General features: G+C 36.2%; 1 protein-coding gene and 1 pseudogene across 9 annotated transcripts in view; one reads left to right on the top strand and one right to left on the bottom strand.

Moving 5' to 3' along the window:
• The window catches only part of METTL25 (methyltransferase like 25), a 161,344-nt gene that overhangs the window by 48,187 nt on the left and 88,118 nt on the right, over window positions 1-25,039 (bottom strand). For 7 of the 9 annotated variants that reach the window (XM_040491305.1, XM_040491306.1, XM_040491303.1 and 4 more), the window contains exon 9: window positions 12,997-13,090. In XM_040491305.1, coding sequence (XP_040347239.1) covers window positions 12,997-13,090 — 94 coding nt within the window. Of the gene's footprint in view, window positions 1-12,996; window positions 13,091-19,578; window positions 19,922-24,532; window positions 24,953-25,039 lie in introns of those variants that run through there. The other 2 variants (XM_040491311.1, XM_040491310.1) reach the window with 2 other exon arrangements.
• Window positions 6,936-7,669, top strand: LOC121040683 (60S ribosomal protein L6-like; annotated as a pseudogene).

The following is a 25,039-nucleotide window of genomic DNA, read 5'->3' on the forward strand; positions in this document are numbered from 1 at the left end:
TGCTAATCCTCTGGCGTTTTTCTGGGTTATTTAGGCAGGTGTAGGTGGAATCTAAGTGATCAGCAGGACGCGCGGTGAGCCCAGCGTTCTCCTATGCCGCCATCTTCCTCATCACTGGGAATATAGTTCTTTAATGATTTATGACAACATGTATGGATCTAGAGTGTATTACACTAAGTGAAATAAGTCAGACTGAAAAAGAAAAATGCCATGTGATTTTACCCATATGTGGAATCTAAAAAAACAATTGAATAAACATACAAGATGCAGAATCAGACATATAAAATATAGAGAACTGATGGCTGCCAAAGGGGATGGGGGGATGGGCAAAACAGGTAAAGAGAAGTGGGAGATACAGGCTTCCAGTTACGGCATGAAGTCCCTGGAATAGGGGCGCCTGGGTAGCTCAGTTGGTTAAGTGTCCAACTCTTGATCTTGGCTCAGGTCATGGTCTCATGGTTTGTGAGTTTGAGTTCCACATCAGGCTCTGCATTAATAGTGCTGAGCCTGCTTGGATTCTCTCCCTCTCTCTCCGCCCTCCCCTGCTCGTGAACTCTCTCTCTCTCTCTCTCTCAAAAAAAAATAAAAAAGTAAACTTAAAACAATAGAAATAAATTAAAAAAAGAAGTCACTGGAATAAAAGGCACAGTATAAGGAACGTAGTCAATGATGACAAGTGGCAGGTACACCTGTAGTGAACATAGCACAATGTATAAAGAAGTTGAATCACTATGTTGTACATTTGAGAGTGAGATCACATTGTGTGTCAATGAGACTCAAATAAAAAATAACAAAACAAGAGATGGGGCTGGGGAATCTAGAATTTGCATGGATAGTGTGTGCAATAAAAGTAAGGAGTAGTTTCCTCTCTCATATTTAGGTCTTTCAAAACCTTCTAAATCCTACAGGAGAAAACAAGCAGCAATCTCTTTGATCTCAGTCACAGCAACTTCTTACTTGACATGTCTCTGAAGGCAAGGAAAACAAAAGTAAAAATGCACTTTTGGGACTTCATCAAGATAAAAAGCTTCTGCACAGCCAAGGAAACAATCAACAAAACTAAAAGGCAACCGACAGAATGGGAGAAGATATTTGAAAATGATATATCAGATAAAGGGTTAGTATCCAAAATCTATAAAGAAAGAACTTTATACCCAAACTCAATACCCAAAAAAAACCAGACAATCCAGTGAAGAAATGGGCAGAAGACATGAAAAGACACTTTTCCAGAAAGATATCTAGATGGCCAACACACACATGAAAAGATGCTCAATATCCCTCATCATTAGGGAAATACAAATCAAAACCACAATGAGATACCACCTCACACCAGTCAGAATGGCTAAAATTAATAACTCAGGAAACAACAGATGTTGGCGATGATGTGGAGAAAGGGGAACCCTATTGCACTGTTGGTGGGAATGCAAACTGGTGAAGCCACTCTGGAAAACAGTGTGGAGGTTCCTCAAAAAATTAAAAATAGAACTACCATACGATGCAGCAATAGCACTACTAGGAATTTATCCAAAGGATACAAAAATGCGGATTCAAAGGGGCACATGTACCTCAATGTTTATAACAGCACTATCAACAATAGCTAAGTTATGGAAAGAGTCTAAATGTCCATCAACTGATGAATGGATAAAGAAGTTGTGGTTTATATATATATATAATGGAATACTACTCAGTGATGAAAAATGAAATCTTGACATTTGCAAAAACATGGATGGAACTGGAGGGTATTATGCTCTGCGAAATAAGTCAGAGAAAGATATCACATGATTTCACTCATATGTGGAATTTGAGAAACAACAGATGATCATAGGGGAAGGGAAGGAAAAATACGATAAAAACAGAGAGGGAGGCAAACCATAAGAGACTTAAATACACAAAACTGAGGACTGATGGGGATGGAGGGTGGGGTAAGTAGGTGACGGGCATTAAGGAGGGCACTTGTTGGGATGAACAGTGGGTGTTATATGTAAGCGATGAAATCACTCACTGGGTTCTACTCCTAAAGCCAAGACAACACTGTATCTTAACTATCTTGAGAATAAAAATAATAATAAAATACAATAAAATGAAATAAAATGAAATGAAATAAAATAAAATAACAAAATAAAATAAAATAAAATAAAAAGGAGGGAGTGGGTTTAGTGGACAGTCATTTGCTGTTACTGAGGCAAGACCAAGAAATCATGGGACATTCATGAGATACTACAGGTAATTCAAGTGCAGCTGTTGGGGGATTCAAAAATCACATTCTGAAGTGATGAGGCTTAACTCAGATAAAATTAGAAGGCATAATAGGTAAGGGTTGGGGTTTTATCATTAAGAATTAGAACATTCTTAGAACCCAAAAAACATAATAGACAAGTAGCATGATCTCTCACTCATGGGCAGGAAAAAAACCCCCAAAACATTAAACACTGAACAAAGGGGAAAACTAGAAATTTGAAGCCTGAAGATGAAGCTGTGTTGGAAGATTGTGATGACATCAGGGCACCAGGGGCAAAGGCAAGGATTTGAGTAGTGTTCTGGACAAATCCTTCCTTTTGGTTTTATTTGCTGCCATTAGACTTCTGAGGTCCCATAACATGTCAGGATTCACATTTGGAAAAAGCTCATGCACTTTCTGATTTCTAAACAGGACTCTTTAAAGCTCCCCAAACTCATTAGTGCTTATCTGACTGCATGAAAGGAACCACCCATGTGCCTATAAGCAGGGCCAAAATTTTCCTAAGGAGGCAGTATTTGAGCTGCTCAAGCACTTGAACAAAGTACTCAGTTAAAGCCCTAGAATCCTGTCACATACAACATCAATGTATACTGCTAGATATAATACACAGACAAATGACATTCTTGCAAGGAAATGAATTCTTCTGGACTCTTAGGTCCTGGTATGAGAGATAAGCACTACTGAGTTTCTGGAAAGAGGAATAATTTACAACATAGTTCCCAGAAAAGTGATCTTCAAATCACTATCCTATGATTTTTCTTTTTCTCCCAAAGTGCACTGAAATTTTGGAATAACCTTCCAATTAATTTTGTTCTGAGCTTTTCCCTTCTTTCCTTCCTTCCTTATTATTATTATTATTATTATTATTATTATTATTATTATTTTAAAAAGCCACAGTTTACTAAATAAATTGAGCATCCATGAACTGGAAGAACTTGGCATATAAAATGATTATACAACAAACTTTACTCTGTGGTAATTTTGACTGCTGACAATTCTATATAAACAAATAGTAAAGAGATGGTCTGCCATGACACTTAAGAAAAATATTATTAAAATGGGATCCTTCACACCTATTTTCCAATAGGAAAAAAATCAAGTTCATTAAGGTATGAATTCTAACGCAGAGCACTTTTCTACAAAGAAGCATTAGAAAAGATGATCTGAATATAAACTACACTGATATTTTACGTGCTTACTGTACTGTTTTCCTAAAATGTAGAATTATAATTATAAAATGTGAACAATGATTAATATTTTATGCAAGGCAAGAGGATGGATTGATTGGTAAGTGAGGAATCTGCCCAAATGTGGCTTTTGACAGCTGGCGGCTGGCAGCTTTGGCAGGCGAGTCACAGTCAGCAGGGGTCAAGGTTAGTGGCAGCACAAAATACACTTGTATGAGACTGACAGGCAGGCCTAGGCTGGGCCACAGCATCTCTGAGGACAGCATCTGGTAAAGGCCTCTAAAAAGACCTGACACAATTTCTGTCCTTTCCCAGAAGAAGTTTAACTTCTATAATTGGCTCTTACCCTTCTCAGTATTAATACAGGCTATATTTTTAATTCTCCAAAACCTTTTGTTGTATTTACTTTGTGTAAGGTTCATTTCCTTTGGGTTTGGTGGATTTGGGTTTCCAATTTTTTTTTTAATTAAAGCTGCAGAAAGTGCAACAAACATCTATATACCTATTACTTAAATTCACTAATCATTACTATTTTGCCATATTCGTTTTAACCATCCATTTAGTATTATTATTATTATTATTATTATTATTATTATTATCATCATCGTGGCTGATCCATTTGAAAGTAAATTACAGATGTCATGACCCTTCACCCCTAAATGCTTCAGCAAGTAGATCCTAGGAATAAGATATGCTCTTACATAACTAGAATAATCAAATTCATTAATTTAACATTGATCCAATATTGTTGTCTATTACATATTCTATATTAAAATTTTACCATTTGTCCTAATAATCCTTTTATGGACTCTCCTACCACTCCACCTTTTTAAGAATCCCATCTGGGATAGGACATTGTATCTCTACTCCCATTTAATCTGGAACAGTTCCTCAAGTCTTGTCTTTTATGAAATTGATATATATAGTTTTTAATTGGAGAATAATTGACATACAATATGGTATTAGTTTCAGGTGTGCAACATACTAATTTAACATTTATACACATTAAAAATGGTTACCACAGTAAGTCCAGTTACCATCTGTCACCATACAAAGCTGTTATAGTTGCACCTCTTAATTTCCTTCAACTAGTTTGTGCATCCCCTGCTCCCTTTCCCTCTGGCAACTGCCAATTTGTTTTCTGTATCTCTGAATCTGTTTCTGTTTTTGTTTTCTTTGTTTTTTAGATTCCACATATAAGTGAAATCATAAGGTATTTATCTTTCTCTGTTTGACTTATTTTACTTAATACTCTCTAGATCATTCATGTTGTAAATGGCAAGATTTCATTCTCTTTTATGGCTGAATGATACACACACACACACACCATATCTTCTGTATCCATTCATCTCTTTATGGACATTTAGGTTATTTTTACATCTTGGCTACTATAAATAATGCTATGAGGAACAGCGGTGTGCACATCTTTTTGAATTCATGTTTTTGTTTTGTCTTTTCCCAGATAAATACCTAGCAGTGGAATTGCTGGATTGTATGGTAGTTCTATTTTTAATTTTTTGAGTAAACTCCATATTGTTTTCCAGAGTGTCTGCACCAGTTTACATTCCTAACAACAGTGCATGAGGCTTCCCTTTTCTACACCTCCTCACCAATACTTTTTATTTCTTGTGTTTTTGATATTACTTATTTTGACAGGTATGAGGTGATATTTCCTTGTGGTTTTAGTTTGTATTTCCCTGATGGTTAGTGACATCGAGCATCATTTTATGTGACTATTGGCCATCAGTATGTTTTCTTTGAAAAAAATCTGTTCAGGCCCTCTGCCCATTTTTTAATCAGTTTTTTTTTTTTTGATATTGAGTTGTATGAGTTCTTTATATATTTTGGATGTTAACTCCTTACCAGATATATCATTTGTGAGTATCTTTTCCCATTCAGTAGGGTGCCTTTTCCTTGATGGTTCATGGTTTCCTTTACTATCTGATACGGACATATTTTGAAAAGTCTAATTGTCTGAGTGTTTTCTCATGAGTAGATTCAAGTTATTCATTTTTGGTAGGAATATTACATAAGTGATGCTGTATCCTTTCCAATGCATCACCTGATGAGTTGGACAATGTCAGTTTGTTCATTATTGGTGATGCTAACTTTGAAGGTTTATCTACTTTTTGAAATGAATAAAAAATCTGTGGGAGGTAATGTGAGTCTGTGTAAATATCCTGTTCCCCCATAAACATTTTGCCCAATGGCTTTAATGCTTTGATGATTCTCCTGTGAATCAATTATTACCATGGTGGTTGCAAAAAGCAGCCAGGATTTACTTATGGGCATAATGCACATGTCAAAGCAGTTCAATATCACTTAGAGACATATTACAACATGGAAGAGCTCATGAGCTCCCTACATTTGTTGTTGGCTTTCCTATGGAACAATTCCCGTCCTCTCACCTGTATTTAAACCACCTGGTGATTATTCTTACCTTGGATTAATCCCTGATTTAACACCCAAAAAATAAGTTTACCTGGCCTCTCCACATGTGCTCACTCCTATAGCCTCATCTCTCACTTCTGCCTCTCCTGCTTGCTTTGTGCTCCAGCACTGCTGAGTTCAGAATCAGGTTTCTCACATCTGTGTATTTTTGAAGAAGCATACCCACCCCTGCATACCTACAATGAATTCATTGCTCCCTACCTTCACACCTTGTCTGCTTGATGAACTCCTCTGCATCCTTTAAGACCAAGCTAAGGTACCACATGTTGTTCGTGAAATCTACACAGGCAGAGTGAGTCACTCCTTTCTCTATGCCTCCACACTAGTTTATACATGTGTCTACTGTTGTAGGTTCATGCTATATTGTAATTGTTTTCTTTTTTTTAATGTTTGTTTATTTTTGAAAGAGTGTAAGTGGGGGAAGGGCAGAGAGGGGGGACAGAGGATCCCAAGAGGTCTCTGAGCTGACAGCAGTGAGCCCAATGTGGGGCTTGAACTCACAAACCATGAGATCATGACCTGAGTTGAAGTTGGAGGCTCAACTGACAGAGCCACCCAATTGCCCCATAATTATTTTCTTTTTAAAAGGGTTATATTTTAATTATCTTTGTAGCCCCAGAGTTTACACTGTTTTTGACACATTGGAGATTTTTCAAAATAAATGGTTTTGGATGAATAACTAAATGACTTTGGTCTCAAAAGTTTTCCTTTTGCTGACCCACTGTGGAAACATATCTAAGAATATTTTTCTAAATTATCCTTTATTGCCCTTTGCCATCTTAGAGGGGCACCTGGGTGACTCAGCTGGTTAAATGTCTGACTCTTGATTTAGGTTTAGGTCATGATCTCACAGTTCATGGGTTCAAGCCCTGCGATGGGCTCTGTGCTGACAGCTCAGGGCCTGGAGCCTGCTTCAGATTCTCTCTCTCTCTCTCTCTCTCTCTCTCTGTCTGAGCCTCCCCCACTCGCAGTCTGTATCCCTCTCTCTCAAAAATAAACATTAAAAAAATTAAAAAAAAAAAAAAAAAGAAGGGTAGCCTCAAGGCTAAAATGCCAAAGAAGGGGAAGCCCCACCAAAACCCTGCCCTGGTCAGAGGAATTGGCAGATATTCTTGATCGGCTATGTATTCCAGAAAGGCCATGTATAAGAGGAAGTATTCAGCACTAAATCCAAGGTTGAGAAGAAAAAGGAGAAGACTCTTCCTACTGTCAGAAAACTAGTTGGTGGTGACAAGAATGGTAGTACCCAAGTAGTTAAATGTTGTAAAATGCCTAGGTATTATCCTACAGAAGATGTGCCTTGAAAGCTGTTGAGCCACGGCAAAAAAATCTTTCAGGTAGCTAGTGAGAAAACTGCGAGGTAGCATCACTCATTTTGATCATCCTCACTGGGTACCACATAGGCAAGAGGGTAGTTTTTGTTGCAAATAAGCAGTGGTTTGCCACTTGTGACTTGACCTCTGGCCCCCCATCGAGTTCCTCTGCATAGAACACACCTGACATTTGTCATCGCCACCTCCACCAAAACTGATACCAGCAGTATGAAAACCCAAAACATCTCACTGATGTTTACTTCTAGAAGAAGAAGCTGTGTAAACTCAGACACCAGGAAGGTGAGATCTTCAACACAGAGAAGGAGAAATATGAGATTACACAGCAGTGCAAGGTTGATCAGAAAGCTGTGGACTTGCAAAGTCTGCCAAAAATCAAAGCTATTCCTCAGCTTCAGGGCTATCTCCACTCTGTGTTTTCTCCCAGGAATGGAGTTTGTCCTTACACATTGCTGTTCTAAATTTCTCAAAAAGAACTTAATAATTTATCCATTAAAAAATACACAAATTATCCTTTATTTACTTCCATTAAGGTTCTAGCTTAGTAGTTTTCAACTCTGTCCATTCAACACTACACCATCCCCATCAAATCATCAGTTTTTATTGTCTTTTTTTTCCACTTTTCAGTATCTGAAATTAACTTCATTTATTTTTGTACTCATTATATAACACACAAACTCTAGAACATAAGCTCCTTTTATTTCTCTCTTCTCATAAACAAATACTCCAGTTTATTCCTTGTCTAGCAAATGATACCAGTACTGATGCTTTTGAAATCCAAAAGATATAGTGTGTGTGTGCAATTGTGCATTTGTGTGCATGCAATATAAGCTGGGGGAGAGAGACAGGAAGGCAGAAAAGTAATGTCAATTGACAAAAGAAGGCAAAATGCTATGGACCATGAAGAAATCGAGAAAACTTAAAGACAATTTTGAGGGGTGTCTGGGTGGCTCAGCCGGTTAAGTGTCGACTTCAGCTTAGATCATGGTCTTGCGATTTGTGAGTATGAGTCCTGTGTTAGACTCTGTACTAATAGCTCGGAGCCTGGAGCCTGCTTTGGATTCTGTGTCTCCTCGCTCTCTGCCCCTCCCCACCCTTCCTTTCTTTCTTTCTTTGTTTCTTTCTTTCTCCCTCTCTCTCTCAAAAATAAATAAACATTAAAAAAAAAGACAATTTTGAAATTTTCTGAAATTTGGTGAGACGCCCAAGTTTGGTACAGAAGATAAAGTTTGAGAATACCAAATCTTTTTAAGATTTAGGTAAAGCTAATCATTAGGATGTTAATATTTTAGACAGTTTTAAAGTCCTATTAAAATACTTCTTTTATAAAGAAGTAATTGAATGCTACAAGAAATTTAATGTTTCATTCTAAGAAATTCATTAATTATAAACAGTAGACTTACTGTAGCTGATGTTCTGCCACAATTTACGGTTTTGAGTAGTTACAGAGTTAGGCTTAACTTTACTATGGAATCTAAACACTCTGCTTAAATAGACCTATATTTTATACTGGGCTGAAGTTATATCACCCATAAGTGATTAGAGTGAAACAAAATGAAAGATCAAGGCGGGGTACTGTTTTGAATAAAACGTGTTCAAAATGTAAGAACAGAATCATTGCTTCTTCCCCACTTTCCTTCATGTTTCTTGGTGTAATATCTAAAATGCATTTAAAAAATATATGGGGTTTATAATAGAAATGTTACATGACTGCAAATTGAATCACTAAGACGACAAATGCTCGGACACAGTGGACCTCAATGGGGGTGGTGAGAAGTGAGGATTTTGCACCGCCCCCCCCCTCCCCGGGGAATTTTTGGCAATGAATGTCTAGAGACTCTTTATACCATTAGGGTTCTACCACTGACATTTAATGAGTAGAGGTCAGGGATGCTGCTAGACATCCTTCAAGGCACAGGGCAGCCCCCCACAACAAAGACTTACCCGAATGTCAGTAGCGCTGCCAAATCCTGCTCTAAGAGAAAATGCCAATGCGGTCTCTCACAACTGACTATCGGAATTATGGGCTAAGCTTTTAAGCTGTGTATGAGCCACTTACATATCCAGCATATGCAGCTTTGGCCTTCTTTGAAATGATAATTTGTCTGGGAATGTTTTCTGTTTACTTCCATACATTTAACATGATTTCTTATAACTAAAAATGTATCCAGAGCATGTTAAAAGAGATTTTCTAGACACTTTACTTGCTTACATAGTTTTGAATATGAAGAGATTTGCTTTAAAAGTTTAGAAAAACACCAATGCATTCACACTTCCAATTATATACATATATATGTTTATCAATAAATTATTAGATATTATGGTATATTTAATATCTTAAACTTTTTTTTTACTTTCTTTTAAATTTTGAGAGAGAGAGAGACAGCAGGGGAGAGGGGGAGACGAAGAGAGAGTCGTAAGCAGACTCCACACCCAGTGCGGAGCCAACATAGGGCTCGATCATGACCTGAGTTGAGATCAAGAGTCGGACACTTAACCTACTGAGCCATCCTGGTCCCCCTTAATTTTTTAAACTTAAATTGTTTTGATACTTTTCAGTGTTTAGACTCTCATGTGAAAATTCACTTCATTTTTTTAACCTTTATTTATTTTTGGGACAGAGAGAGACAGAGCATGAACGGGGGAGGGGCAGAGAGAGGGAGACACAGAATCGGAAACAGGCTCCAGGCTCTGAGCCATCAGCCCAGAGCCCGACGCGGGGCTCAAACTCACGGACCATGAGATCATGACCTGAGCCGAAGTCGGACACTTAACCGACTGAGCCACCCAGGCGCCCCTCATTTCATTTTTAAAATGAAACCATACACAAATCTCTTTTCATTGTGCTTACTGTCAAAACTTTAATTTGAGCATCGATACTTGATTATGTGGGAGAAAAATAATAGGAATTTGTACTGGGTCAAAAACCTAATTTTGGTTTATCCTTTCCAACTAGTCTGACCTGACAGATACAACTTTTTCATTTCTCTTGCTTAAAATTAAAATCAACCTCCCACACACAAAACATGTACTCATCTATTTGCTTCCTTTCACCAGTGTATCCTTTTAAATACCTTACTGTTTTGCTCTATACCTTCTTCTCTCTAAGTCCTCCAGCTTGGGTTTCTTGTTCCTTTTCATCTTCCAACCCATTTTATCTGATATATTTGTTCTTAATGAGCTTAAATAGTTTTAGGAGAAAATCAGTGGGGCACTATTATTGCCTTTATTAACTAATACAAGGAATAATTTAAGACTGATTTTACATGGTGATACTTATCTACATTAGTCTTTGTTTCTTTTGTTTTTACTTTCATTTCTCAGTATAGTGGCAGTTAACACTTGAGGTTTTGACGTTAGCTGAATCTGTGTTCAAGTTCCACCTCCACTAATTGCTTTGACTCTGGCAAAATGACTTCTCTTTTTTGACACCTCTCTTTCTAGATCTTTACATTCGTAATAATTATAGTATCTACCATGTTTTTGTGAAGAGTAAATGAGATAATGTTGTGATGTTCTTAGCATATAACTACCACATAACAAGTGCTTAGTAACTATTAGCTATTATTAATATTCCTTTCTGTAATATAATAAGGATCAAGGAACATTTACTATGGTTATTATTAAAGACAAACCTGGGAAGAGAAAGCTATCAATAAGGATAAGTAACATTCTTTCTGGATTTTTGCTACTTAGTTTTTGGCAAAGGGTAATATATTTTTAGTTTATTTTTTTTATTTTTATTTTTTAACATATTTTTAGTTTAAGTAAAAACTTAGCTCTTCATCTGTGAAAATAACGCTTTGGTTTGTGTGCTTGACATTACTGCAAGACATAAAATTGAGACATGGAACAAAGATATACTAAATAAGACTAACTGGAAGGAAAACCTGTCTGATTTATTAAAAACACTTTTAAAAATTTTTATTTATTTTTGAGAGAGAGACACACAGAGCATGAGTGGGGCAATGGCAGAGAGAGAGGGAGACACAGAATCTGAAGCAGGTTCTGTGCTGACAGCTTAGAGCCTGATGTGGGGCTCGAACTCACAGACCGTGAGATCATGACCTGAGCCGAAGTCAGACGCTCAACCCACTGAGCCACCCAGGTGCCCCAAAAACATTAAAAAAAGAAACACTCAGAAATAAAGGGCACCTGGGTGGCTCAGTTAGTTAAGCATCGGACTCTTCATTTTGACTCAGGTCATGATCTCATGGTTCGTGAATTTGAGCCCCATGGTTGGCAGTGCTGACAGTGCGGAGCCTGCTTGGGATTCTCTCTCTCTCTCTCTCTCTCTCTCTCTCTCTCTCTCTCTCTCTCTCTCCCCCCCCACCCCTCCTCCCGCTCAAGAATGAATTACAAATAAATAAATAAATAAATACCCAGAAATAAAATGACTAGGACAAAAATTATCTATTGTCATTCATTTATGTAAGACTAGAAGGACCTTTGTTTGGTGACTAAATAAAAATATTGACAAGAGTCATTATCAATTGTGTTATTACTAGTAGAACATATACAAAGATCAGAATAAAAATATACATAAAACTCAATATTATTAATTATAATATTAATATAAAAGTATACTAACATATATAACATTTATAACATATAATAAAACTATATATAAAAACTAAATGAACTAAAACTTCTGTTTGCATTTACTATGTAAAATATTGTGCTCAGTATTTTACGTATATTACCTCCTTTGATCTTAAATCATGAGTTAGAAGTGCTTTTGAACAGTTATTTTATAGAGGAGGGGTTTGATTATTAACAGTCTAATGGCTGTAAATAATAAAGTAACTGGGGAGTAAATGAACAACTGGTAGAATAAATAACAATACTTTTTAGCTTTGATACAATACAATCATATCTGTACCACCTTTTCTTTTAATTTTTTTTTTCAACGTTTATTTATTTTTGGGACAGAGAGAGACAGAGCATGAACGGGCGAGGGGCAGAGAGAGACGAAGACACAGAATCGGAAACAGGCTCCAGGCTCGGAGCCATCAGCCCAGAGCCCGACGCGGGGCTCGAACTCCCGGACCGTGAGATCGTGACCTGGCTGAAGTCGGACGCTTAACCGACTGCGCCACCCAGGCGCCCCTGTACCACCTTTTCAAGAAATCCATTTCATTCCTTTAAAAAGCTATTTTATTCTTTATTTCCATTTATAATCAATTCAAAATACCAGAGTGATCCAAGTTCAACTTAATATTTTACTCAATAACGCATTTGAATTGAGAGTTTATTTTTTTTCTCAGTGTTAGAATATTTATTACTACTAGCCAACCAGCTTACCACTTTATCTTTGACATCAAACTCTCAATTATTAGCTTGGGCGGCCTATGATGTCATACTTTCCAGGATTCTCCCATTCAAAGGCTTTTAGAATTTAAGATTTTTAATTTTAACTAATTATACAATCTTTAAATAAATGCAGTTTTTTGTCTCATTACTCTTACCTTACTTATAATTCCCGTTTATTCTGTTATCTTGTTTTTAACTCTGTTTTGATTTGAGAATAGATATTACCTGAATAAACCTAAAGGGGGAATCTCTCAAGAGATGTACAACAGCAAAGCACCCACATTGACTGGAAAGGTGAACTGGAATAAAGGAAATGGTGGTATGGTTTCAATGTAATGTAGATGTTTTTCACAAATGGGAGGAAAGTAGAAGGCAAATTATTTTGTATCATCTCAATTCATTATTCCATATAAGTTCTTCTGTTTTGTGTGTTTTTTTTTTTTTTTTTAAATAAAAACAGCAATCATATACTGACCTTGGACTCATCTAACCCAAGCTTCTTTAGAGACTTTCTGGCATAGTCCAGAAAGGAAGAGGATTTGGAATAAATTTTACCAACATGCCGATCACTGCAAAACAAAAGTAAATCACTTTTTAGTTTTTCCAGTCTAAATTATAGATGACTGCAAATTAAATCATGAAATATTTTTAAATACCTTCTGTGTACGTGGCACAAGCTTCAGATTTGATAAAAATGTGTTAATATTTTTATAAACATTTTTAGGTTACATATTATAAAGTGTTTAAGATCTGCTTCTGAGAATTCCTTCAACACACAGTAGTGGGAAACCGTATTAGGAAGACAATATATGAGAAATAACTTATCAACAGTATTAAAAAGCTTAATTTTTAAAGGAAACTATAGGTCTTTCAAAAGTTTCCATTATGCTATAAAACACACTTAATTTTATTGGCAACATTACAGTTCATATTTCATTGCAACACCTGCTAATGGTGGCGATAATTCAACAGCTATGCAAAGAGAACTCCTTCAATGCCAGCCATTAAAACACCATATGCTGAGTTGGGTCTGACTTGATCTCATTTATGCCCTGCAGATTTTCACTACAGTTTAAACAAAATATCATGAGATGGTTTTGAATTTAAATAATGAAATGTGAGACTATCACATCACATAATTTGGGTTGCAACTGAGGTAAAATATAAAAATCTAGGGAATAAAAAATTCACCACTTCCAAGTTATCAAAATCAATGAATAAAAGCTCATTTACTCTTGGTAATATAAATATTAATCCCTCTGATTAATCAGACATGAAGTTCCTTTGAACTTCGAATTCTTCCTTTGAAATATATCTCAAATATATTCTTGCAGCTCCATTTCTAGATGGCCACCTCAATTCCACTTATTAGTACTTCATGCCCTTTAAGATTGAAGTCTGTCTCCTTCCTTGCTGCCTATATTTTCACGATAGTTTCTTAGAGGAACATTTTTATGTATTACTTCCCCACCCTCCAAAATTTCAATACACCTGCCATTTCTTGGGATAAATTTGAAACTCCTTAATTAAGCAATCAGGGTTTACTATTTTCTGGCTACACCCACATTTTCCCATTATAATCCAGAATTCAGTTTTCTCTACTCATTGTTTCAGACTATTCTACATATTTATGTCTTGGTGCATTTGCTCATTCACTCACTTCCTAATGGATTATAAGGTTCTCCACTCTCTTCTTCTGCTTAGTTAAGCTACAGCCATCTTATATGACTAAGCTCAAATTATGTATTCTTTTTGGTAACATCACTAATATCATGTTTTCTAGTTTTGAATTTCTACAGCCTGTATCCTTTTTCCACTCGTGTTATTTCATCACTGCTTTGAAATAATAGTTGTTTGAATAGGTATAGGTTCCAGAAAACAAAACTTGTATGTTTTATGAGTTTTTGTGTAATTATCAGATCCAAAACATAGTTAGGTATCTTACGTATAACAGAATAATAGATATGTACATCTTACATAATACAGGTGGTGAAAATAAAAGCAGGAAGAGCAATTAGGAAGTTATTACAATAATCTAGAGGAGAAGTTTAGACCAGAGTAGTGACCCTGAGGATGGTGAGACGTGGTAGAATTTTAGACATATTTTGATGGTAGAGACTACACAGTTGTTGAAGGACTGTATCTACTCCGTGTGAGAGCGATGTTGAGTATCTTTGCATGTGTCTATTGGCCATCTGGATGTCTTCTTTGGGAAAGTGTCTATTCATGTCTGCCCATTTCTTAACCGGGTTATTTGATTTTTGGGTGTTGAGCTTGATAAGTTCTTTATAGATTTTGGATATTAACCCTTTATCAGATATGTCATTTGCAAATATCTTCTCCCATTATGTAGGTTGCCTTTTAGTTTTGCTGATTGCTTCCTTTGCTGTGCAAAAGCTTTTTATTTTGATGAGGTCCCAACAGTTTATGTTTGCTTTTGTTTCCCTTGCCTTCAGCGACATGTCTAGTAAGAAACTGCTACGGGTGAGGTCAAAGAGGTTGCTGCCTGTATACTCCTCTAGGATTTTGGTAGTTTCCTGTCTCACATTTAGGTCTTTCATCCATGTTGAATTTATTTTTGTGTAAGGTGTAAGAAAGTGGTCCAGTGTCATTTTTCTGTGTGTCACAATCCAGTTTTCCCAACACCTCTTGTTGAAGGGACTGTGTTTTTTCATTGGATATTCTTCATGCTTTGTGAAGATTAGCTGACCATATAGTTGTGGGTGACCATGTAATTTAGAAACATGGGGTCATTAGTGCCCCTGACAGGGTGATTTGATGGACTGATGGAAGTAAAATCTGACTGGAATTCAAGAATAAAAGGGAAAGAACTTTCAAAGGATTTTTTCAGTAAAGAACAGATAAAAGATAGTTGAATGGGAATCTGGAGTCCCCAAAGGATTTTCAGAATCTGTGTTCTTAACCACATGTGCTCTTATGACACATCATTTCACTTAATAAAAATGAAAACTGGCCATCATGGAACTCACTAGGGGGTAGAGGAGCAGACACAAACAATTAATTGTACTGTCAGGTTCAATCAGAGCAGTAAGTCACAGATTAAGTCCTATGGCAGAAGAGAAGAGGGTGAGAAAGAGAAAAGAAAAGTATCAGAGAGGTTGTCTAACCTGGGTTTTAAAGAATGCCTAGATTCCACCTGCCAGAGGTTGTGGAAGGAAGGGGTGGCAGAAATGAGGAGAATATTCCACGTAGATAGAGGAGCTCCAAGGAAGCATACAAGCCATAAAATTAATTGCATGGGAAATGATGAATAAGCCAGTGTACCAGGACATTCTGCATGGACAGCTTCTTAGAGTACAGAGGAGGGAAAATGGGGTGATGGATTAGGCTGCAAAGGATCTTAGTGACAGATCAGAAATGGCCTTGAATGCCATAATAAGGATATTTCAGTTTTTGAGTACAAAGAAAAGGAATTATCAAACATTCTGAAGTTAGAAAAGTGACATGACTGTTTCTGAAAGACAAATTATGGAACTTGAAGAACAAATTAAAAGGGGGCCCTCTGTCAGAATAAAGCATGGTCAGCATGCTAAAAAGGAATTAGTATTCTTTCTTTTAATAAAAGTGAATGCAGTAGATCTAATTAAAATTCTACTCAAGTGAATCCAACACCACCCACATGCTTTTCCAAAAATACAATTGTAAGAACATGGTTTACATGTAGCACTCCCCAAAGAAGCAAAATTAGTGTAGGAAATTTTAGAAAATGTGAAGTAGATGTATACCAAATAAGTGAAAACAAGCACATGCAGGACAGAAAGTGACAAAATCCAGTTTCTCTATCACTACAAAATACTTCTAAAATTAATTATTTTGTGCCTTTTTTATGCTAATACATACTGAAATACTTGAGATCCACATTTTGCTGAAAATGGAGACTGGTTAAGGGAACTCTGAAAATCTTCAAACTACTCTTAAATTTAAAAGATACAGACTTCCTAACTTCAATTTGGCCACACATAATGGATTAAGTAGTTTTAATTTTGTGAGCCAGTTTTCATGATCTGGTTTATAACTTTTTTATTTGATTACAGCAAAACAAAAATAAAAATTAAACTAGGTAATACAACAATTATAGGTATCAAAAATTACAATATTTATTATATAGCTGATACCATATTGATCATGAAATAATAACTGAGTAAAGTGTATATATTTTCCTGCTCTCTTTCCAAGTGTTTGAAGAGATTTTTACATCATGAAACTCCTTTGGTATTTTATTCCTCTTAGAAAGTTTCCAGATAAGGACTTATTATAAAATGAAGAGTTTTCTATAAATTATTGAATGTGAAGATATATGTTAAATGCTCAATCACAATTAAAATTAACAGAGTAAAAATGCTATATTTAAGTCCATGAAACAGTTCAGTTCTAACTTTAGGCTATAAACAATTAAACTTTTAAAATAGTGTTTCAGATATTCTAAGAGTATGTCACTTGAAAACTACTTTAGTTAACAAGGAGAACAAATTAAGCAAAATTAGAAAGATGTAATTAGGTAATCTAATTTTTGCCTTTAGTGTTCACACTTTAAAAAAAAAACTTGAGGTATAATTGATATATAACATTATATTAGCTTCAGGTATACAACATAATAATGTGATTTTTGTAAACACTGTGAAATGATCACACGTCCAGTTAACATGCACCATACATAGTTACAAAAACAGTTTTTTTTTTTTTCTGGTGATGAGAACTTTTAAGATTTACTCTCTTAGCAACTTTCAAGTATGCAATACAATATTATTAACTATAGCCACCATGCTGTATATAGTCAAATGCCCCCTCATAGGAAACTAAAATACTGAATCTTGCTTGTATTTACCATTCTTACATTTTTCTTAATTGTTTGACATATATTTATACTCCTGAATAGTTATACAGTTGTGCTTGTTCAAATTGTATAAATGGAACCATCTTGAAGTTTTTCCCGTGACTTTTATATGAACAAAATTTGTCCACACTGATGCATGCAGTTGTTATTCATGTATTTTTACTTTGGCATAGTATTATTCTACTACAATTTATCCATTTTTTTATTAATGAACTAAAGTTCCTAGATTTTGGCTCTTATAAACATTGCAGCTCTGGATTATTCTTGTATAAGTCTCTGGGAATACATGTGGAAGAGCTTCTAGGATATATACATAGGCATGGAACTGCTGAGACAAAGTATTCTCAAGTTTTGTAGGTAAAACTAAGTAGGCAACTCGGCATTTTCAACCTTATTAGGCAATGCTAACTTGTTTTCCAAAGGAATAAACTAATTTTTTTTTCTCTCACCAGCAATGGATGGTTCTAGTTGCTCTGCATTTTTGCGATCATTTGTAATTAGCAATCTTCTAAATTTCTGCCTATTTAATGGTTTGAATTGGAAAAACCTCAATCCTCCTTCTGTGTTTCTTCTTTCCTCTCACACTTCTGACTACTAGCATACTCACAACACTTCTGACACCAGATGTGTGGCGTTTCTCCACACCCAGCAATTCTGTGACACCAGCTGGGTATTCTACAAATCAGCTCAACTCCAGTACTGTCTACCTAGAGACAGCACTGATCTCACAAGGTAAGGGGATTACCTTCCCACTTCAGATGCCAACTGCAAGGACTAGTTCCCCAGGTTACACACAGTCTGTCCAACCTGACAAAAAACTGACCTTCCCCTCCCCTTTACATTTGGTTATTTGGTAGAACAGTTCACAGAACTCAAGGAAACACATTTCCCAGTTTATTAAAGGATAAGATAAAGAATACAGATGGACAGCCAGATGAAGAGGTGCATAGGACAAGATCTGGGAGGGTTCCAAGCATAAGAACTTCTGTTCCGGTGGAGATGGAGTGTGTCACTTTCCTGGTAGGGGGGCATTGTGTTTACCAACCTAAAAGCTCTCCATGTGCCATACTACTGGGATTCTTGTGGAGGTTTCATCACATAGGCATGGTCAATTATTAATTCAATTTCCAGCCCCCTTTACCTTTCTGAAGAAGGGGCGGAGGCCTCAAACTTCTAATCATGGTTTGTTCTTTCTGGTGACCAGCCCCAAGCCAGGAGCCATCCAGGAGCTTACCCAGAATTACTTCATTAGATCAAAAGATGCTCTAAGAGCCCGTATCACTTAAGAATTTAAAAGGGTTTGAGGAGTTCTGTGCCAGGAACAGGGATGAAGACCAAATGTATCTTTCTTGCTACAAATCACAATATCACATGGTTATAAAGATAATATCCTATTGTGGTTTCATTTTACATGATCTTGGTTACTAATTAAGATTGAGCACCTTACCCAATGTTCATTAGCCAGCTGAGTGTCATCTTTGTGAACTGAGTAATCAAGTCTTTTCACTATTTTTCTTTATCATAGGTTAATTTTTCCACAAATTTGTAGGAATTCTTCACGTATTTTGGCTACTAGTCTTTTTTCAGTTATAGGGCTTCCAATTAGTTTCTAACAGTGGACACTTCCACTCTGTTTTTTTTTTTTTTTTTTGTTTGTTTGTTTTTTTTTTTTTTTTTTAAAGGTCATTTTATTACACCTTTTGTTTGGCGGGATACCGGTGCCCTTTTTAAAATCCTACTATTCAAGTACAAATGGTCATGTTTACAAAATATTTACAACCTCAGTCTTCCTGCTTTATATTTTACAACACAACAGCTGTCTGGTCACACAGGAAACGGAAGATGGTGGAGACCTCAAACGGGAAAGCCCTGCCTCAACAGGCACCGAATCCGGCCAAGCGTGGGGTCCGGCTTCCCGCTCCCCACGGGGTCTTAGACACAGCCTCCCGCCCTTAACTGGAGCGAACGTCTCTTCGTAAAGAATATGGGGAATTGCTCCCCGTGGCGGCCGGGTTCTTAATATTAACGTAATTGAATTTTCAATCTTTTATTGTAAGATTTGCAGGTTCATATTTAGTTTGAGACACCCCCTCCCTCAATGTCAGAAAGATAATCTTCAATACTATTTTCTGAAAGTATTATAGCACTGACTTTCATAGTTAAGGTTTTAATCCACTCTGAATTGATTTTTGTGTTTGTTGTAAAGCAGGGGTTCAGATTTTTATTTTTTTGTGTAGTAGTCAGAAGAATGGTCCACCAAAGATGTCCATATTCTAATCCCCAAAACCTATACATACATTATGTTACATGGAAAAAAGAAATTAAGGTTGCAGATATAATTAAATGTTCTAGTCTGCTGACTTTAAAATAAGGAGAGAATCCTGGATTATCCAGAGGGCTCAAGGTAATTTCAAGGATCCTTTAAAGAGGAAGAGGAAGGCAGAAAGGAAGTCAAAATTACAGAAAGATTTAAAGATGCTATGCTTCTGGCTTTGCAGACTGAGGAAGGAGTCATGAGTCAAAGGATGCAGGTTCCCTCCAGAAGCTGTCAAAGATAAAGAAATGGATTATCACTTGGAGCCCCCAGAAAAAACACAGCCCTGAAAATACCTGACTGTGGCCCAGTGAAACCCATTTTGGACTTCTGACCTCCAGGGGACTAGATAATAAATTTATGTGGTGTTAAGCCATGAAGTTTGTAGGGATATGTTACAGCATCAAAGGAAACTAATACATTGTACAACTGTAAAAGTAACTACTGTCCTAGCACTATCTAATGACTCCCCCCTCTTCTCTCTGATGATCAAAACAATATAACAAAGTATGACTGCTGGATCATATGGTAAGAGTATGTTTAGTTTTGTTAGAAACTACCAAACTGTCTTCCAAATTGGCTGTCTCATTTTGCATTCCCACCAGCAATGAAATGCAAGTTCTTATTGCTCCACATCCTTGCTAACATTTGGTGTTGTCAATGTTCTAGATTTTGATTTTCTAACAGGTGTGCAGTGATAGCTTGCTGTTTAATTGCATTTCTCTGATGACATATGATGTAGAGGATTTTTTCACGTGTTATTTACCATTTCTATTACTTTTTATTTCCTCCTGTATCTTCAAACTTAATCTGGGATCATTTTGCTTCTGGCTTAATTCTTCAGTGCTATCTGCTGGTAGCATATTTGCTGTTTTTGTTTGTTTGTTTGTTTGTTTGTTTTGTCTGAAAAAGTCTTTATTTCACCTTCATTTTTGAATACTGTACATTGTAGCCTATTTTCTTTCAGTACTTTGAAGATATCATTAACCTGTAGCTTCTATTTATGCTAAGAATTTACCTGTCAGTTTCATTTTGGCTCCTTTGGAGGTATCTCCAAAGATGTCTCTTATCTCCCTCCTCTTTCCCACCTCTGGCTGCTTATATTTTCTTTGCCTTTGTTTTCATCAATTTTACTATGGTGTACCTAGAATTTATTTTCTTTTTTGCTTCTCCATGGAGTTTGTGTATATCTTAAGTTTCTTGGACTTACGTCTTTTTTCCAATATTGGAAAATTCTTAATATTGCTACTCCCCTATTTTCTCTCTCCTTTTTTCTCAAACTGCAACTAATATGTTTGTGAAACCTACTCACTGTATTCTCTACGGCTCTTAGTCCATCTTTTGTATTCTCCATCTTTGTTTCCTTGTGCTTCACTGTGGATATTTTCTTCTGATCTGTCTTCCAGTTCACTAATTATTTCCCCTGCTGTGTCTACAATGCTATTAATACCACCCACTGATTTCTTAATTTCAGTTATTTTATTTTTTCAGTTACAGAATTTTCACTTAGGTTATTTTTTGTATGCTTTGGTTTTCTGACAAAATATTTTTATTTATATGTACATATTAAGTATAGATTTTTTTATTTTAAGATAATTGTAGGTTCACATGCAGTTGTCGGAAAGAATTCAGAAAGATTGTTATTCCCTTTTTCTAGTTTCCTGAAATGTCTCATAATGGGATCTTGCAAAATGATAGTACAGTATCACAACCAAGATACTGACATTGATGCAATGATGTTACATAAGGATTACTCATGCTGCTGTTTTATAGCTACATCCAATTCCCTGCCATCTCATTCTTTCTCCCCCAGAAACTACTAATCTGTTCCCAATTTCTATGATTTTATCACTTCAAGAATGTTATATAAATGGAATCACACAGTATATAACCTTTTGAGACTGGCTTTTTTCTATTCAGTACGATTTTCTGTAGTTTTCATCCAGGTTGTTATATCAATAGCTCATTCCTTTTTATTGCTGGGTAGTATTCCATGACATGGATTAGCAGTTTGTTTACCTGTTGAAGGACATCTGGGTTGTTTTCAGTTTGGGATGTTATGAATAAAGCTTCCATAAACATTCATTTACAAGTTTTGTGTGAAGATAAACTAGCCTCTGTCGATACTTTGTTAGTGCTAGAACTTCCAGCTTCCCACATCTTCTCCACCGATACTGTGGTAGGGGTGGCCTTGTAACTGCTGGGCAATGGTGAAAATCCTGACTCTACTAGGCCTTCTCTGATGCCATACTGGTGGGGAGAGAGTGTAAAACCATTTTACTGCTGGGTGGGCAGGAAGTCCAAATTCCCACATGGTCTCTGACACTGTGGCTGTAGTGGTGGGGTGCTTGTTACCTCCTGGTGGGAAGGAAATCCTAGTTTCCTACTTGGCCCCTCTGACACCATTCCACAAGGAGTGTTCAGGAACCTTATTACAGCTTGGCAAGGATGAAAGTCTGGGCTCTCCAATGGATCTTTGCTGAGAGTGGGATCACAATTTTTTATGTGGTTTCTGGCTGTAGTATGGGAGGTTTGTCTGAAGGTTTTCCTATGCCTTCCTCTTTCCTGGTCCAGGTATGTATTTTCTTTTGTATGTGCCTACTGGCATTTCTGGATTGCAGTTTACTTCAGCTCCAATACAAGGTTTTTAAGGCAAAAAGATAACCCAGGGAACTTCCACCATGTTGCTCCTTGGGTCCTGAGATCTTGAGCTAGTTTGTCTTCTTCTTTCTAAGATTCTTTCTGAATCTTCTATATTTTATAGATAGTTCTAGATTTTTAATTGTGATTACCAAGAAAAATATAAAAAAAGTACAACCGCTCCATTTTCCCAAAGTAGAAGCTTCTCAAGTTGTTATTTTAAGCTTTTCTCTAAATTCCAATGAGTCCATTTCTGTTGCATGTGGTTGATTTACCTTGGTTTTTGGTCATGTTGTCCTATTTCATCATATGGCTGGTTATTTGGGGTTGCTTGCCAGATACTATATACAGCAAACTTTAGTGATAGTTTGAGCCTGCATATATATTATTTTTGTCCAGAGAGGATTTGCCAATAGTAGGCAGCTAGAAAAATACTCTGAAATACTTTAATCACAGTTTCAGATAATTCTAAGTGGGGCTTTAGGCCATTTTAGGACTGTTTCATTTATGGTTTACCCTCACTCATAGAGTGGATCTAACTCAAGGTAAGAGTGGTGTGCCTGGCCTATGGAGTCCTCCTCCTAGGGCAGGCCATGAACTTTAACTCTTGTCTCACTAGAACTGTTACTTTATTGAAAGCTGTGCTCACCCTCTCTGTCTACTTTGTTAACTGTCAGACAGCTGCCTATTCTATACAGATGCTTCTGGTGAAATGCATCCCCTAGAAGACACAGGGCTTATGTCTCTTGATTCCCATCTTCTCCTAGGTATTTGCCCTGTAGTAGTTCTTGCTCTTGTTCTTCTTCTCCATCTTTGTTTTTATTTTTATTTTTATTTTTTGCATCAACAAGAATACTTTAACCTTTAAATCTGACATCAACAAAAGATGCCTGTGCCTTTTCCAAGTCTCTTAGGATAGGATTCACTTCAAGTATGAATAAACTAATTTCATGAGACATAGTGACATTCAAGTCCCCACATAAACACATAACTTATCTTTTTTTTTCTAGTTTTACTGCAAATAATTGGCATACAAGTTTAAGGTGTATAGCATGATGGCTTGATTTACATATATTATGATATAATTATCACAATAGGTTTAGCTAACATGCCCATTTTTAAATATAGATACATTTAAAAAAAGGAAAAAAAAGGAAAAAAAATCCCCTTAAGATGAGAACTCTTAGGATTTACTCTCAACAACTTCTATATATTGCATAGCAGTGTTATAGTCATTGTGTTGTACATTACATCCTTAGAGTACCTATTTATCTTATAGCTAAAACTTTGTACCTTTTCTCACTTTCCTCCAATTCCCCATCTCCCTACCCTCTGCCCCTGGTAATCATAGGTCTCATCTCTTTCTATGAATTCGGTGTTTTTTATTTTGGTGTTGTTTTTGAGATTTCACATATAAGTGAGATCATACAGTATTTGTCATTCTCTGTCTGACTTATTTCACTTAGCATAATGCCTTCAAGGTCCGCCTATGTTGTTGCAAATGATAGGATTTCCTCATTTTTTAATGGCTGAATAACGTTCCATTATCCCTTCATCCAATGAAGGACATGTTTCTATATCTTGGCTAATGCTACGAACGATGGGGCTACAGATATCTTTTTGATTTAATATATTCATTTCCTTCAGATATATTAGCAAAAGTGAAATTACTGGATCATCTGGTAGTTCTAGTTTTGATTTTTTGAGGATCCTTTACTCAGTTTTCCACAGTAGTTGTACCAATTTATAATTCCACCAACAATGCACAAGCGTTCCCTTTTCTCCATATCCATGCCAACATGTTATCTCTTAGTCTTTTTGATGATGGCCATTCTAACAGGTGTGAAAGTAATCTCAATGTGGTTTTAATTTGCATTTCCCTAATGACTAGTGACGTGTATTCGTACATGTACTTGTTGGTTGGCCTTTTGTCTATTCAGGCCCTTTGACCATTTTTAAATTTTTTTGTTGTTATCAAGTTGTAGGAGTTATTTATATATTTTGGACAGTGACCTCTTATCAGATATATGGTTTGCAAATATATTTTCCCATTCTGTAAGTTGTCTGTTTTTTTTCTTCTGTGTAGATGATTTCTTTTGCTGTATGGAAGCTTTTAAGTTTGATGTAATCCCATTTGCATATTTTTATTTTGTTGTTTGTACTTCAGGTGTCATATCCAAAAAGTCATTACCAAGACCCATATCAAGGAGCTTTATTCTTATGTTTTATTCCAGGACTTTCATGGCTTCAGATTTTACATGAAAATCTTTAACCCATTTTGAGTTAATTTTTGTGAGTGATATAAGATATGGATCCAGTTTCATTCTTTTACATGTGAATATCCAATTATCCCAGCGCCATTTATTAAAGAGACTATCTTTTCTCCATTGGGTATTCTTGGCTCCTTTGCCAAATATTGGTCAACTGTATATGCTTCAGTTTATTTCTGGGCTTTCAATTCTGTTACATTGGTCTCTCTGTGTTTATGCCAGTACCATCCTGTTTTGGTGACTACAGCTTGATATCAGGAAGTGTGTTCCCTCCTGCTTTGTTCTTCGCAGGAATTCTTTGGCTACTCTGACTCTTTTGTGGTCCATATAAATTTTAGGAGTGTTTTTTCTACTGTAAAAAAAAAAAAAAAGCTACTGTGATCTTGATAGGGATTGCACTGAATCTAGATGGCTTTTGGTAGTATTTACATTTTAACAC

This window comes from Herpailurus yagouaroundi, unplaced genomic scaffold (genome assembly GCF_014898765.1).
Source record: "Herpailurus yagouaroundi ecotype Mexico unplaced genomic scaffold, PumYag 182, whole genome shotgun sequence".
Classification (NCBI taxonomy): Eukaryota; Metazoa; Chordata; class Mammalia; order Carnivora; family Felidae; genus Herpailurus; species Herpailurus yagouaroundi.